This window comes from Tripterygium wilfordii, chromosome 10, assembly GCF_013401445.1.
Source record: "Tripterygium wilfordii isolate XIE 37 chromosome 10, ASM1340144v1, whole genome shotgun sequence".
Classification (NCBI taxonomy): domain Eukaryota; kingdom Viridiplantae; phylum Streptophyta; class Magnoliopsida; order Celastrales; family Celastraceae; genus Tripterygium; species Tripterygium wilfordii.
In genome coordinates this window covers 214,241-231,993 of record NC_052241.1, presented here as the reverse complement: position 1 = coordinate 231,993, position 17,753 = coordinate 214,241, and the positions used below count along the sequence as shown (strand labels likewise).

The following is a 17,753-nucleotide window of genomic DNA, read 5'->3' as shown; positions in this document are numbered from 1 at the left end:
CGACAACATGGTAAGTTGGACTAAAATCCAGTGGGTGAGTACCACAAAGATATTTTTCCTAATGAAAATCGAACTCAGACCCTTCCAAGTTCATACGAAGTTTGGATCCATTGATTGATTGATGTATTGTAAGCACTATGTACACATGGTCTTGTAAAGAGGTAATGGGATTCTATAATTGATATTTCGCCATGTAAAGTTATTGAAACCGCAACCACTTCTACAGCCACAGCCACAGCCACACCGACGCCCACCCTTTGGGATAATGTTTGTTCTATATATGATCACATATATTCCTACTAGTTTATTGAATAGTTCCTGTCAATAATACAGGTCAAAGAGAAACCTTTCTTTTTTCCCCTCACAACTTGTATAATTATGTGTCCACTAACAATATTTTGGTCCTTTTATAGTATATAACCTTGAATGAGATCAAATTGTCAATGTTATCGACCTTACTTATATCAACATTGAAAGCTATAATAATAAACAAAATTTTGACAAGTAAATGACAAATTAATCGCCTACCTTTGTCCCTTGTTAGAGCACTTTTCTCACGTTTGGTATTGGTTGGAGCAATGAATAATTAATAAATCCCTTTCTTTTATAGCCAATTAAAAGTTGTTTTTTGTTATAATCCAACTTACATATAATGAAATCACAACTACCTCTTAAAAAACAAACTAAAAATTAGAATAAAAAATGAATGGTATTAAGGACAAGACAACAATATAAGGTTGAGGTTGAATGGGTAGTACTACCACATAAATATATACACACATATATATATCCTTTCAAATGACAATTAACAATGTTTTTTTGGTAACGTGTAACTCACTCATCTGTCCACTGAACAAATGATTGATAAATCTCGGGGCAAATAGAAGATCACATAGTTCCCATGAACCAGTTGAGACCTGGATCGAAGTCCAGTGACATTTGCACACCTTGAATTGAATAAGGATAAGGAGGACAATTGACAATGTGCCAACTACCAAAACATCTATATGTAAATGGTTTGACTATTTCAGAATTAGTAGGGCATGCCTTCAAAGAAGAAAGTTATAGTTACCTAATGCCAAAATCCAAGGAATCATGTGCCCCCAATACTATTAATTATAGAGGACTTTCAAGTCAAAAAAAAAAAAAAAAAAGGGGTAAGGTCACATGAAAACAGGGTTAGTGAGTTAGTGGGGTGTATTCACAGGCTAGCACATAGTGTTTTACTTCTTTTTATTAATTTGTTTGTCTTACGTTAACATCAAATCAATGAGAAATTGGGAGGTGTATTTTGTGCGTGGAGACAGGGGCATAGAGACTAGATAGAACACATATTGACAAGGGAAAAGAGAGGGATTTTTGGGAGAATGTGTTGTTTGGTGGTAAAGTTGTAGGGTATAATAATATTCACATGAAATCAAAAGCATTCCTTGCAAATTAACTTGTGTATAGATTTAACTTCGAAAATCTTAAGGATTCTAGTATTTTTTTGCCCTGACCAAGTAATCCCAGATGTAGAGATGAACACACATGATCCATATAAAATTGTGGACTCCACATGATCCATATATGAAATCGTGCGCATCCATCTCAATGTTTTGGATAACTGGGATAAAAAAACCAGTGAGATCTGTAAGACTACATTCAAAGTTATGATGCTTGACATTCCAAAAGGTGACTAGAACGGTGGGCATTTTTTGTGGTATGGCTTGGCCCATGGGTACAAGAATAAGTGGGCCGGCCTTGGGTTGAAGGCCTATTTCCAAAATGGTGGGCCCAAAAGTGTTGTATCGCTCATGGACATGAAATTTGTATTTTCAGGACTCGTGCACTCATATGGCCCATTCGGGGAAAGGCACCAATTCTGTGATACTGAACAGTCCAAAAGGTGACAAATAAACTGTACAATAATATCTGTAGAGTCCCTAACTATGATTGGCCCATGGATAAGCTAGCTGCTTGGGCTTGGAAGGCCCAAAGCATGTGTATAGCTCATGAGGCATGACCCATTTGTTATGAGTTGTGCTCAAGACTCATTGACTCAGAGCCCAACTCTCTTAGGTTGTGTTTGGTTGCCATAATCGAAACCGTAACAAAGAATGAGAACGGAAATAAGAATCATATAATTATCAAAGAATGATATTATGAATGGATAATTAGAATGGAAACCGCAACAGGAATGAGAATCGGAATGATCACATATAATTATGAAAGAATGAGAATACTGATCTTCAAACTCATACAATCCAAATGGAATGGAGAGGTTAATCTGACCCATTCTAAATTGGGCCTATGGTTCTTAGTAAAAGAAGCCCAAAACTAAGACAAACAAAAAAGAGAAGCCATTGGCGTCGCCCGGACTCGAACCGGAGACCTTCAGTGTGTTAGACTGACGTGATAACCAACTACACCACGACACCTTGTTAGTCGGTGGAATCACCAAGTCCATATTGATATCCTAGATATTCCTACGGCCTATCGGTGTCCCTGATACCTGCTAAATAAATGGAACTGAAACTACTCTGGATGAAATGACATGGGAATTTTCTTGTATTTTTTTCATTACGGATAGGAGGAGATAAATATTAACGAAGAAAGCTCCAGCGAGGAGGGCAATGATGATGCTCAGCTCAACAACTCTTCAAACTCCCTTCACTTTCACCAATACCACCTCTTTATCTCTGCAAAACCCTAACAAAACCCATAGACTGCAATTCCTCTCTCGTTACTCTCCAACCCAATCTTCATTTTTCAGATTTTGTATTCGCAATGCCTCATTCGTGTCTTCTTCACAGTACTCCCAAAAAACCCATATCTTTTGTGATTCAATATTGGATAAAAGAGTCAAGGATTGGCGTGTGTCTGCTCTAAACAAAGGTGATGGCGATGACGGGGAGGATGAGGAATATTCTTCGCCGTTTGAGTGGATGGAGACGTGGATGGAGAACAAGCCGACTGGGTTTGGTGAAGGGAAGGTATATGATACTTCTATTGAAGACGCGCTGGTTGAAGAAATTGAGCATAGTAGGCGAGTACAGCTTGCCAATGTCAATAAGCTCAAGCACAATCCTATCCTGCCTGGACCCAAGAAAGATGGTACGAAAAAGAAAGGTCAGTGAGTAATTGTTGTTAAGTTCCATTGAATTGCAGTTGTTTTTTTGTATTTCTATAACATAGAGTTCAGATTATTTTACCAGGGTTTTGGGCTCGCAAATTTAATGGTTCTTTGTCAAACTGTAATACACTCTTTTTGAAGGGAAAAAGAAAAAGGATTTCTTTTGAATGTAATGAAACTGTGTTACCGTTTTCTTCCACTTGCTCATTTTACCTCTATGTTCTTGCTGCATAGGGAATAAGAACCATTCAAAAGATCCAGAAAATGGGAGCATAACATCCTCAAAGCAAAGTGAGTTTTACTTTGTGTGTTGTTTTTAAAGGAATCAAAGATCTTGTGCGTGAAATTTGTGCGTAGCATGCTGAAAAATGGTTCATAGCTCATAAATAATACATTTGCTATGGTTCATTGAATACTTTTAGTTTGGATAGTTCCGAGTATCATTAGAGGATGTTGACAAGAAAAAATAATTATACTTGTCCAATGATTTTCTCTCGAAAGAAACTGCCGGTCATTTTTTCCTTTTTTTCTATCAAGAGCGGGCTTCATCATCTGTGTTTAGTCTCATCACCTGCTCTAACGAACATACTGGGGAATTTCCTACTTAAGGTGATACCTCCCAACTTGGAAGCCCCTGTCTTGGTGTTAAGAATGAACTGGATTGGATTGGACTCTACATCAAATGTCTTTTGACAATTTGACTCCTCATACTGTGGAATTTCTTTGAATTCTTGTTTTGAAGGGTTGATGGCGAGGCATTGTATCTCAGGTTATAGCCTGGTTCATGGACCTATTTTAATCCAACTAACAAGAATTTGAAGTTTTATGGTAAAATGGAGGTTAATTGATTATCATTAACCGTTCCAACTTCCCTCTTCTATTGTGCTTTGGTTTTAGGCAGAGTACTGCTCTTGATCTGCTAGAGGAACATATAATTGATGACTACCTATGTGGGCAAGTTCTCATGTTCAGAATAGATGATCCTGACAAAAAAATGTACTATCATTTTCTTTCACTTATGAAGAGAAGAAAAATTTTCTATGAGCAACAAATGGAATTTTGAATCTTCTTTTACAAGCTGATCTTGCCCATATGTCAAATTTTTTCGAATATGACCCAAGTTACTGAAGGCTTTTATTCTCTCTTTTGAATGTATCATTAACCTATATTAACATGAGCTAATCTAAGCTCGGTATGTATTTGCTGCCCCACTTCTTCAACTATTTTCTCTTGAACCATCACAAACTAGTTTCTATCAGAAAACCTTTACAGACCCTCTTTTTCAATTGTTATTAGGTGAGAACGAGTTGTCATCATCATCATCCTAATCTTTCCTGTGCTCTTCACTGTTGTCATCCACATTCTTGAGATTTCCTCCACAGAGAGAGTAAAATAAATGTTGCATCTTATTATGTATATAAGTATATTTTATCCTTTTCTCCTTTTGTTTGAAGAATCGTAAATTGGAACATTTTCTGCAAGCTAGTTTTTCTGGGAAATACTTTGTGTGCGAGTACATTGTAATGCCAATATATGAGCATTGCATAATATTTCACTTGATCTGATAGTGCATTACTGTACTGGGTCTGCAGTATCTGCAGTCATTCCTAGTGGAGTTCGTGTTCGTATAATCAACCTTCCAAAGAAAAGGAACATACAAAGAGATCTGAAATCAGCTTTTAAGGGCGTCCATGGTATACTTAACATAACCCCAGCCGTTTCTGGAAATAAGAAGACTAGAGATCCTATTTGTAAAGGCTTTGCTTTTGTTGACTTGAAGGCTGAGGAGGATGCAACAAGGTACATTACGTTGCAATGGAACCACAATATCTTTTTCCTTTTCTTATGTATCAGTTATTGACATTTGTTCAAGAAATTGAATTTAAGTTCTTAAAGCATGTTCAGGATGAGTGTTTCTTTTACTGTTAAAAAAGCATGAAATTTATGTGGAAAATATTTTTTGGGAGTAATTCCATGGACAAATATTTATAGGATGTGTTCTTTTTGTCAAGTCACTTCTCAATTTGTTTTTGTCATAAAAGGAGAAATTTCTTGCAAAATTGATTTAGGTGGACGACCTTTATTGTTGTAAGATTGATGATTGATTCAAAAGAGCTAGTTGCAAAAAGGACATGAAACATAAATTTGCGATAATGATATTATATGTCATCAAATTCGATATAAATGGCAGTACTGCACTAGAACTTGCATAGGTTGCATTTCATTGGAATAACAATCTTTGTATGCATTTGGGAGATCAACTTTCATACCGTTCTTATGATATTAAATTTTAACTAGTTCCTTTTATGGCAGGTTTATACACTCATTTTCCGGACAAAGTATTGTTTTTGGTAAGATGCAGAAGCAGATAAAATGTGAAATTGTGAATTCTTCTTCACCAAACTCTGTTAGTGAAAATTTTGCCAAGAACACCTATGATGAGCCTAAGCCAGTTGTTCCTAGCTTGGAACAGGAACCATACATCGTCTTGGATGTGGATGAGTCTTCAGTCAATTTACGGATGGAAGCTGCATCCGATGAATCAGACGAGTCACCTGATGACCTTGATATTGAGAAACTAGATGATGTCAGGGAGAATGTGGAATTTGTCACCGCATCTGAGGGCAATACTGGTTCATCTCCAGCAAATCGGCCGGAGGGAATAGATGCACTTGACAACAAGGTATCTGCTAAAGAAAGTAAAGAGAAATTTATGATGTCTGACAATTTAGAGTCCTCTGATCCGTTGGAGAGAATCAAGGCACTCGAGGAAAGGTTACTTGCCAGAGAGAAGGCATTTTTGAAAAAGTCGCGCACCAAAGCGATGGAGGAGAATGATACAATATTAGAAGTTCCAGGATCCTCGAACAAGCAGAAGAAAGTCCAGGCTCCTCGGAAAAAGCTAGTAGCTGCAAAAGACAAAGTAAAGAAGGGTCCTCCAGTGTTGGAAGCTTCAGGATCTTCTAAAAGGTAATGTCCTGCATTTTACAATATGTTGGTGACACAATCTTTTTGATATATATATATATATCCTTCTCTATGTCTTTTCCCCATAACGACAGTTAAAAGTCTTCTTTATCATGATGCAGGCTAAAGATCAAGGAGAAGGCTATGCTAACTGATGTGTTGTCCAGATATGGAGCAAAATCTGCTTTGGCTGGAAAAGAAAAGAGCTAATCAGTGAAACTGTGGATGATCCAGGAGTTGCTAAAATGGAGATTTGAGGCCATTAGACTAGTTTAAACTACTGCACAAGAATCATAGATGATCTTCATGAATATCATTTTTTTAAAGTTCTCTGTAAACAACAAATATGAAAATAGTACAATGTTATCTTCTTCAATTGCTTCCAACATTCTTGTCTAGAATTGACTTCTAACTCCTATCCTCCATATTTGAGAAAAGGCTGCACAACGCAGAAAAAAAGTTCAATAACAAAGAAGTGTGATATCCAAATGGGAGTGATACCTTGGTGGTCACGCATTGGATTTTAATCTAAGTAACTTTGTTGGTCAGGTAAGAAATTTCTATGCATGGGGGCTTTATGGTTTGAGTTTAGGTCTATATTGAATTTTCAAACAACAAATTTGTATGATGTTCTTGGTTACTAATTGTATGGTATTGAACTTTGGCCCAATTTACTCTATATTTTCAGGTGTGAAATTTCTGTGCATTGGGGGTTTGACTACAGTTTAGACTCATATTGAATGTTTATAGGAAAATTTTGTATTGTGTCATTAAATTATCTGGTAGAAAATGGTTTAAGGAGTAAATATTTTTTTAAGGAGTAAATATATTTTTTTATGTAATTCATTGGGTTTTAATTTTCCTAATCCATGAAAGGTCCGATTACAGCCGAAAGTCCACAACAATGACCCGATTCCTCAAAACCCGCCTTAAACCCAAACCAATCTTCATTCCCCTGCGGCCCTGCCGCCATAAACTTATTTTCGGCAGAGTTGAAATGCTGGACATTTTTATGGGAATCGATTTGCTTACAGATATTCCGTAAAATCTGGGGAAAACTACTCGCTGATGAACTGCTTGTCGACCTTGTCTTCATGTGCCGGGGCTCTCTTTAGAAGGAACGCTATCACTCATTTTGTCACAAAGACTACTTTGAATCGGTGCTCTACTCCAACATTGAAACAGAGCTTTGGGTGCGCCGGTTTCAGAGCAGCAATCAATTCAGATTTTGGGTTTTCGAGATTTCGCGTTCAGGGTTTCTCTACAAAAAGTAGAAAAACGTCTCGAACACGAAAGGTGGAAACCGAGCCAGCAGTGATGGAGCAAGACAAGGACGACGGATTCTTTGTTGTGCGTAAAGGAGATGTTATTGGCGTTTACAAGAGCTTCGCTGATTGTCAGGCTCAAGTTGGATCTTCGGTGAATTTCTTCTCCCTTTATGATTTGTTTATCTATTCTTTTATGTTACCATTATCAGCATTTTTGCTAATTTGGATTCATCATTCATGTTCTATGTGGAATATGGATACGCTAAACTGGCTACTTATGTTTGCTTACTCATTCAAAATTCTGCCTTTGCTTCATTTCTTTTTTCCCCATTATTTTGGCAGTATTTTGGGCAGGAATTAACTTACTGGTCATTATACTACATATTTCGAGTTTCTCAAGATAAAACAAAGAAAAGAAGAAGCCCATCTGTATAATGTTTGTGAATGCAGCTGTCCTGTTATATTACTTTGTTCATATATAGCTTGGTGATAGATGATTCTTCTCACTGTTCTTGAATTTACATATTATTAATTGCATAAAATCAAAGAAACACTGTTAGACTGAGGCTGGAATGCCAAACATCCATCAAGTTTGGGGGAATTTAAAGCCTTGCCCTTATACATCCTCTGCTTTGTGACATAAAAATGGTAGAAGTGGTGGTGTACTGGGCACAAAGTTGACTTTTTTATTTCATTTCTTCCTTCCTTTCCACCAAGAAAGTAACGATAACAAAAATTGTTTCTTTTAACTGTATACCAGCATTATTTGATATTTTGATCTACTATTATCTACTATAATTACTTAATGATCCCTCTTCAGTAGAACCAACAACTGCTGATGCTATTTTTTCAAATTTTCTATTTATTTATATTCCAGATTGCAGAATTTTTGGATAGTTCATGGGTATGCTAAATATTTTGGAAGAGAAAAAGACGCAACTGCAAACTGAAGTCTTCTATTTTGCATTTGTTTTCAGTTTCATCATTCATGTCTTATTAAGTATATTTATTATTTTATTGTATTATGAATTGATCTCTTAGTCATACTTTATTGCTTCTTGCTTCCACGGCTATGACTTGGTGATGCTGGTCTTTGGTTGATATCATCCATCTGCAGATGCCAGAATATGGTCTTTATGATTATGATGTCATGAGTGATTTGGATACTTAGCATATATGTTCCTTGTATCAGCAATCTGATATTTGCACTTTTCTGACAGATATGTGATCCTCCTGTCAGTGTATACAAAGGGCACTCTTTGAAGAAGGACACTGAGGATTATCTGACCTCGTGTGGGCTTAAGAATGCTATTTACACTATCAGGGCTGCAGATTTGAAAGACGATCTCTTTGGTACACTTATGCCTTGTCCCCTCCAAGTAAGATATCAAAAATGTGGTTTATAATTGAAATTACTTTGTTATTGTTTATAATCTACACAGAAAAGATAATCTCAGTCCACTGCTTATCAATCTCTCCCACCCTCCTTCACCTTATTGTGGTCGGAATTTTAGCTTTTGTTTTTGTTGGAATTTGACCTAATAAGCTCTGACATTGATCTGTTCACTATTCAGACCTTGGAAGAAAAGTTACACATTTTATTAGAATATTTGTTGCATCATTAATTGAAAATTTTATTCGGTATAAAAGCTGCACATTAGTACATTAGTTTTGGGTTCCGATAGGAATATGAAATGTTTTAAAACACTGTTTAGTTCTCTTTTTTTTTCTTTCAAATTATTCTCCCCTCCCACAAATTGAGACATTTGAGCAAACTTGTGATTATTTTATGAATACCTACCAGCCGGTTTTTTGCTTGTTTTGAGTACCTAAAGTGGTGCATCCAGAAGTAAAAAATAGAAAGAAAAGTGTTTGTGTCATGTTGACACAGTCTTGATTAGGATTACTTGCTTGTTAGTTCAACTATGAATTTTTGAATTTGTTGGCTCATGATGGATCTTTTCCCTTTACGTAGGAGCCAGCCTTTTCCAAAGATGAAACATCAAGCAAGGACAGGTCTAAAAAGAGGCCTCATGAAATGGTTTCGGAAATCATGGTAAGTATGGATTTTCAACATTTTCTGAGCCATATCGACGTTTGGGCATTGTGAGGAGGCTTCCAATGTGGGTGGTAAAATAAGGTGGTTGCAGAATCACTATATTCTGTGCATGCGAGTCCCTCTCTATGTTTCTAAATTGCATATTGTTGCATTCGCTGATTGGTTTCCATTTGAATCTTAATATTGTCAACCTACATTAACGATGACATGACATGTTTGCAATACTTATAATGATTGAATATGATTACAAGGTTATTTAAGCTTTGTCACCAATCACCATAATCGTTTCTCCTTGTGATATTGTAAGCCCTAGGGAAACTCGGCAATCTAATTATGTATTTGTTGAAGCCAACATGATTTGTTAAAAGATGCGGGTTAATTATTTGGCGTCTTAATAAGAGTTATATGGAAGGGATGAAAAATCGAGGAGAATGTAAGTAAAATAATAGAGACTGAACATATATTGTCAGTATTTTGCATGACAGAGTAAGCAGCAAATGACAATACGAGCAGCATATAGCATAGCAACTTATTTAAGTCGCAGAACGGAGTAAAAGTTGGAGTATTCACTCACTTTCTATTACATGCATATGAAAGTATATTCTGTATTATTATTCCTCATCGTGTTCCTCCTTTCAATCCTTCTCCACCGGTATAGTTTACTCTAGGATGGGTAAGGAAATACTTGGATTCGTTTTGTTGAAGTGCAGGATATAGTTTTCACTTTTTATATCTTTTTATTTATTTTACCCTTGTGGCCTTGTTTAGCCTGGATGATATTTGTGGTGTTACGCATGTAGCCTATGATTAGTACTAGTCAGGAAAAAAGATGATGGACTGCTGAATCCTTCTCCTGCTAGAACTTTCTGCTGTGTTCTCTGGTGTGCCTTTCTCCACCTTTCTTTCTCACTCTATTCTGGTCGTCTCTTTGTTGTTCTTTCTCTGCTACTAGCCAGTTTCTTCTCTGCACACCATCTGCTGCTGTTTTATTGTTTTTCCTGATCATTTGATATTATATGGATGACTGGTCACATAGGGACCATTTAGTAGCAGTTTTTGGTCTAATAGTTACACTGTTTTGCATTTCCTACTGAGGAATATCGGAGTGTCATGATGATTTGCAGGATCCAGTTTGCTCAGCATCTTTTTCGACCAATTCTTTAAGAAAGCATGTGAAGATAGACGCAGAGGCTCAAGAACCTTCTTCTGATACTGTAGGTAGATAGAATGGCAAAATCTGGTGAACAATAACAATCTTTTTTTTATGGCAAAAAAAAAGAAGATTTATTTGCTTTTGGATAATCTTATTCCAAGCCAACATTATGCTGCATTTGCTTCGTCCTTTGCCCTTATTCACTTTATCCGCTGTATCCAAATGCAGCAAACCCCATGGTGTATAATTGAGGTGTTTTTGGACGTTCGGATATTAATATAGAAAGAACTTTAGTCTTGCTACACCGCACTTGCCTATATTGGATTGCATCGCATGTAATTGACGTAATAAAATTTTCAATGGCTTGAAATGGTTGGCTGACATGCATCGTTCATTAATGATGCTTTTACATAAAAACGTCTAACCCTTGTTTTATGTATATAATCAAGCGTTCATGTATTCTTGAGTTTGATGGTGCATCAAAAGGGAATCCTGGACCGGCCGGTGCTGGAGCTGTCCTGCGAGCTAATGATGGAAGTGTGGTATACATTTATCTTTTGGCATGCTTTTTTTTTTCTTCTGGATTTTTCTTTTGGTATTCGTGCATATGTTGTTTAACAATTCAACTATTCAAGAAAGGCCTTCTTTCTGCTCAAAAGAAGTGTATACTTTTTGCGAGACCTGTATATAAAGTAACCTCTTCTTAAACAGATCTGTAGGTTGCGTGAAGGTTTGGGCACAGCTACGAATAATGTTGCTGAATATCGAGCCATGATTCTAGGGTTGAAATATGCTCTTAAAAAAGGCTATCAAAGTATCTGTGTCCAAGGTGACTCCAAGCTTGTCTGCATGCAGGTTGTCTTTTACTTTCCTTGCTACAATGGAATTCATATTGAAAAAAAATGGAATTCTGTTAAGAAACAATGGAATCGAGTATATATCCATGCAAGCATGTATTGTGTCAGATATTCCAAAGTTCCAAACTATGATTTTTGGGTTAAATAAAGATGATTTTGTCAGTTTTCAAGACACATAACAATGGTATTTGAGTTAAATAATGGCAGAATACAATACATCCATTATATCCATGTTTTCGAGTATCAGTGGATATTGATTCATATATATGCTGGCCCAGCCAAAGGCTATATAGTCCCCACCGCATTTAGTTCCCCATAGTTTTGATTATTGTTCATCCTCCACCCCACACTCTCTCTGTCTCTCTCTCTGTGTTAATATTCTTACCCATGGTACTTCATGAAACAGATTCAAGGTTTATGGAAGGTCAAGCATGAAAACTTGACCGAATTGTGGAAGGAGGCTAAGAAACTGAAGGATACTTTTCTTTCCTTTCAGATTGGTCATGTTTTAAGGGTACGTTTTGGTAAATTATGCCTTTATTATTCTGTGCTATGGTAACTTTTTGAAGTGTGTTGAATACTGGTTTTTGTCAACAGTGGTCTATGAATTGTCAACTACAAATTCTCCCTTCGCCTAATGTACAAAATATGGTTGTTAATGCTATTCCACCCTTCTTGAACCTCATATCCAACTTGCCCGTTGGAAGGCAAGTCTTACTTATCAACAGTGAAGGCGTACTCAGACTCAAAGGCTCAAACCATTTACTTTTGCACTCGAACCCTGCATTTCATGGCTTTTCATAACATGATTTCTGCATTAAGAATAGTCTAGTGACATACCACAGTGGACTTTCTGTTTCCGAAGGTTTATTGCCAGTACAAGCACAGATGGAATAATGCACCATATAATTGTTGTGTAATTGACATGGCATTTCTTACCTGCTTCGTTTACTTAGTCCTTGTACTGTATAGACCCTCTCTTAATCGTGAGTTTCAACTTCTTGTGGTTTCTTACTATAATGCTTCTGACACTACTAGGTTCTTCCTCGATGCATATCGAAAATCATGTGGTCGTACGTTTTCCCACGCATGCTGTGTGTCATTTCGTTCTTGCTCCTACCTTTGTTGAAATAATTATTGTGGATGCTGCTAGTCCTGCCTCCCCTTCTTTCTTGCTAAACTTGTTTTTTTTCCCCCTGATTTTTATATCATTGTCATATCAAAGCATCTAAACTCTGACGCTGATGCTCAAGCAACGTTGGCCATAAGTCTTGCCGGTGAGGCTCTAGGATCTATTACGCTAAATTTAATTGAACTTCTTTTTCATTCAAACAATGACTTGATGTTTTGGGGATATGTTTCTTGTTACAGATGGTCAAGTTGTGGAGGAGCTTGGAAAGTAATTGAAATTATGATCGGTGCCGGGTGTGTTTCAAGTTTGTATTAGAGATCATGTGTAATGCAACTGAGGATTTGCAACACTAATGTGCTCAGATTTCTTCTCCATGCAGGTGATCTATTTAACGGGGGATCAAACTTGAGATGGCAATAAAAGAGTAGGCTTAGTGTCTACTCCCATTCCAAACAATGGAAATAGAGGATTTGAAGCCTTGTTGGTTTGGTGACATGAAAGCATGTCTTGTTAACTACAGCTTAATAATTCATTTTTTTATACTAGTTTCTTTTTTCTTTTTTTTTTTGCTTTTCAAATATTCCATGGATGATGAAACAATCTTTTAGAAGCACGGTCTTGATGGTTCTTGTGCCATCTTATATTTTCGTGACACAAGGAAACGTGATTTTTTCTCATTGTTTGGGCAATAAACTCGTGATTTTTGTTTTTGTCAGCCACGTCAGGAGTTTCACTATTTGAAATGTCCCACAATCGGCTAATTTTGTAAATTAGAACAATTTTAATCTTTGGATACTTATGTTTGAAGTTGAACAGTTTAGACGTTTTGAGTTTGATTGTTTGAAATGTTCACAATCGGCTCCATTTTATAAATTAGAATAATTTTTTGATTGCTCTACATTGGAAGGTTGAACGTTAGGTTAATCTCGTAAACTATATCGAAATCTAATGCGAAAATAATATCAAATTGCATCAAGGTGGAGATGGGTGGGTGTTAAAAGAGAAGCTAACTTAACTTCAAAAGGAACCATTTTATGTTGTCAGGGACCAACCCAGTTACCCAGTTGGATTGGAATTTGGAAGCCAAGAAAAGTAGCAGACTGTCATAACAATGCCGCCAATTAGTCCATTTTTTCACGCACAGAAAAATCACGGTTTTAATCTTCGAAAACTGTTTGTCTGAGATTGGACGATCAAAATGAGAACGAAGGGCCTGATTCGAGGAATTCGCTACTTGGCAACTACACCACCTCCACCTTCTCATCGCTTTTTGTCTTCGACATCGACATCGTCTTCATTACCATTACCTTCACGCGTTCTTTCGGGTGCTGCGGCTGAAGTTGCCGATATCTCTCCGGAGGGAGCTCTGTTGTATCCGGTCTTGCCTGTTTCTTCGGCCGTGAAGCTGGCGGTACCCTCTGTCCTTCAGCCACGTGTCGTCGTCTATGATGGTGTCTGCCATCTCTGCCACCGCTGTACTCTTCTAGGCCCTTTGCTTTTCCCTGTGCCTGTGAGAGTTAGGGTTTTTGTTTTCGTTGTTTGATTCCTTTAGCGAAATGCCATACGATTTATTCTCCTTTTTTCATCCTGAAAACCTTTAATCCCCCTCTCTTGTCTTCTTCTTCTTCTTCTTCTTCTTGTCGTTATCATATTCGTACTGGAATTTACTTTTTTAGGCTTTAACTTGAAGAATAATGTTCTAATGCTTTTCTTGTATTTGGCATTGGCGTTTTCTCTTCCTGTGTTTTTGTCATGCTTTATGATCCAGAGGCCCTTATTAGATCATAATCTAAAAACGATTCCGCCATTGCTACGATTTATGATGAGAGACTGTTAGGCGACCACAAGGATACGAGGGCGATTGGTGCCTTCTTGTCCATTGTACCATATTGAGAAGAGTTGTTTCTTCTCTTTGATCTGGTCTCCTTTCTTTTTCTGACCCAGACCATCTTCATGTTTGGTATACAAAAATATGCTGTGTGCCTGTGTGTTTATCATATGCTCACCCTGATTTTCAGATTCTTTATCTTATGCTCTGCTATCGCATTGAATCTTGTGGGCCTTGAACATAAACTTTTCTTTCATGTGGTGCATATTTCTATGTTTTCATCTTCTTCTTCTTTTTCCTGTTCTTTTTCTTAAAAATATGTATATACAGGGGTGAAATGGGTTATTAAAGCTGACAAGTATAGGAAGATCAAATTCTGTTGCGTTCAGTCAAAGGCTGCTGAGCCATACTTGAAACACTGTGGCCTCGAACGAGAAGATGTTCTCCGTCAATTTTTGTTCGTTGAAGGCCTTGGTTCATACCACCGAGCATCTACAGGTCAGATTTCTTGCTATAGTATTTTGGATATTGGTTTTGACTTACCCTGCTGTGCATTTTGCTGTGTTTATATTTTTACTTGTATGTTCACCAAATAGTTTGCGTTTCTTTGTAATGTTACATTGACATGTTGTGACAAGCTTGAAGTTTATCTTCTCATTTAGTAATAGAGGTTTCTCTCCGTGTGTTTTACACTTTTACCTTCTGTCTGCGTACAACTGTTTGAACTCGATCACCAAAAGCTTGCTAGAGCAATAGCAGACTAATCCATCTTCAAAATGATTCCTACTATCGGCATCTTCAATGATCCTACGCCAAGAGGCTTCCAAGTTAATGAGAAAAGCTGCCATGGTTACCAAGATAGTTCATTTAACTGTCAGTTTATTCTTGTCTGGTTGACCAGTCCTGTTTCCAACCCGTCTGTGCTTAGTTTAATATGGATGCGTTTGAACCAAATGGCCAATGAAAGAAGCATAGGGATCTTTGAGGCTTGAGAGTTCTTTGAGTATTCCCATTTTTCTTCATACAACTTTCTTTTGTCAGAACTTAGGCCTTCACTGCTTGTTTTTCAATTGCTTTTGGTATATCTGGAAGGAAAGTGTTCCTAACCTTGAAAATCTAAAGGAGCTATGCAGTCAGTCATTGAAAATAACAGAGATAAAATTAGAAGGGTAGATTTAGCACTCTGTTGCTTTGTAAATGAACATTTTTGGAGTTATGCTTGTTTTTATCAAAGAAAACAGAAGAAAGACTTCTCTCCCTTCCAGGGATACAGGGATTCTTTATCTTAAATGTTTCTATTGTCTTCAGCTCATTATATATTTTTGTTTGAGAGAAAGTTTGTCCGAGCCATTTTTGTGAAATTGAGACGTTTTAGAATACTCTCTTTCTTTTCCTCATTGTGCTGATGACTATTATGGATGAGAAGCTGTGAATGAGAAGTGATATATCTGCTACCTTTTCCGTTTTGGCGTTAGGTAATTATTATTATTATCCTGTTGGATGTAATAGGTTAGCATACCAGTGAATATAGGCCTGTAAGAATCTAATGGAAAGAAATAAAACCTCTAATATCACTGGTCTGGGGATGGTTCTTTGAAATTGAATAACTCAGAGGTTCTGTAACAATGAGGGTTTGGGGAACACACAGTGTGCATCCACCGAAGAAGCAACATCACATATCCTATGCTGGTCTATGTTCTAGGCCACTCCCATTTTCGCTTCAAAGAGGAAGGTTAATATATTTGAATCTTATGTCACAAGAGAGATAATGGATTGGTAGTTTGATCCCCTTCTATTATTGTCTTCATAGTGAACTGATGGGGGGATGATGTGGAGCAATGGGTTGAGTTACCATATACAGAAAAAGGTGTAAGCTATAAGACCTTTTTTGCCCAGAAAGAATTCCTGAAGCTTCAATTTCGATTAACAAGTCCCTGGATATGCAGATTCAATCACTCTGCCAATGCATATCAAAGGTGCATGTGATTTACCCCTCATTTTTTTGAGCTTTTGAGCATGGCCAGTTATTAAGTATTTTAAAGGCAGCTGGTCTTTAACATCGGTTCCTTCCCCAAGTCAAACTTGATCAACTCTTCTTGTTTATTGGCCAAGTGATAAATTGACTAATTAAATTTCTGGAACTCCATGCCAGTTTCTAAGGCAATATGAAGTTCTTTAGACTTCTTCTGTTTTTTTTTTTTTTCTTTTTTTTTTAAATTTCTTTGGTGCATGGAGATTTGAGACAGCGAAGTTGTTTTTCCAAGTCTCTTTTAGTTCTAGAATGTGGCAGTCTTATGGTAAACTTGGCGACAACCCTCTATTAGATTTATCAGCAGAACAGACTGCTCATGTGATGTATTTCTTTGTCTATTGCTTATTTTTGCTGGTTTCTTACTTTCAACCATTTAATGACTTGTATCTGAGTGATTTTATTGGAGGGAACTTACTGATTGATGCATATGTCAAAATGGGCGTCTGTTGAATCGCTGTAAGCATGATAGTTCAAGCTCAATATGTATGCTTGGATGCATAGTTCCCCTAATACGTTGATTTTGTGTGATTTTGCAGCTGCATTGAAGGTGCTGTCTTACCTGCCACTTCCTTATTCTGCTTTAAGCACACTCTTGATAATTCCTCGGCCTGTTAGGGATGCCATCTACGATTATATTGCGAGGCGACGCTATGACTGGTTTGGAAAGAGCAATGACTGCATGGTTCTGCGGGAGAAGGAACTGCTTGAGCGATTCATAGACAGGGACGAGATGGTGGACCAAAATCCATCCGATCTGTAGTTAGGTTATTGTTAAAGAAACCCATCAGCCCTGTCCTCGTGGGAGGCCTCTCCGCATATTTTTCCCATTAGGATGTTATGATGTTAACTGTAAAAAAACAAATGCAATCCCGTATGGTAGTTTCATAGGAGATTTTTATCTTTGAAATCTACCCTTCTATGGAAAAAGAGCCTTTAAACTAGTGGAAAAGGAAAAGAATCTATCTACAGTTTTGCCTCGTCAAAAGATGTAAGGATATTATAGATTTCGCTAAGGGTGGAAAAAATTTGTTACAGGGATCAGATAACGTGTGTTTATGAAATAGTTGCATGTTCATGTTCAGGCAACATTATGTATTTATGAAATAGTTATGTGTCTTAATTGATCAAATCGTTTAAATTTGAAAAATAAATTAACAATTGATCAAATTTATATTAGTTTAAATTCAAACAATAATAACCTAACAAAAATTAAAATCCGAGATAAAATTTATTTCTTTAGACCCAAATTGAACAAAAAAATTGTTTTTCATCCTAATCTGACATACTGGAAACAAACTTAATTTAACACTCGAGAGACACAAAATTTTACCACCCCTAATTT

The 17,753-nt window shown here is 36.9% G+C and overlaps 2 protein-coding genes and 1 non-coding gene across 3 annotated transcripts; 2 read left to right on the top strand and 1 right to left on the bottom strand.

The window, feature by feature from the left end:
- Nucleotides 1–2,346: 2,346 nt before the first annotated feature.
- On the bottom strand, nt 2,347–2,420 carry TRNAV-AAC. Its single transcript has one exon. It is a non-coding gene; the product is annotated as a tRNA-Val (tRNA).
- Nucleotides 2,421–2,557: 137 nt separating this feature from the next.
- Nucleotides 2,558–6,468, top strand: LOC120007571. The gene is made up of 5 exons (XM_038857882.1): nt 2,558–3,111; nt 3,350–3,406; nt 4,708–4,915; nt 5,429–6,085; nt 6,205–6,468. Exons 1-5 carry the CDS (start codon nt 2,616–2,618, stop codon nt 6,290–6,292), a joined length of 1,506 nt encoding a protein of 501 aa, XP_038713810.1. The 5' UTR covers nt 2,558–2,615; the 3' UTR covers nt 6,293–6,468.
- Nucleotides 6,469–7,046: 578 nt separating this feature from the next.
- LOC120007572 lies at nt 7,047–17,379 on the top strand. Its single transcript, XM_038857883.1, has 11 exons — nt 7,047–7,501; nt 8,571–8,729; nt 9,326–9,406; nt 10,534–10,623; nt 11,012–11,104; nt 11,274–11,417; nt 11,826–11,933; nt 12,645–12,688; nt 13,848–14,026; nt 14,710–14,877; nt 16,948–17,379. The coding sequence occupies exons 1-11, from the start codon at nt 7,151–7,153 to the stop codon at nt 17,169–17,171; spliced, it is 1,641 nt and encodes a 546-aa protein (XP_038713811.1). The 5' UTR covers nt 7,047–7,150; the 3' UTR covers nt 17,172–17,379.
- The last annotated feature ends 374 nt before the right edge of the window (nt 17,380–17,753 follow it).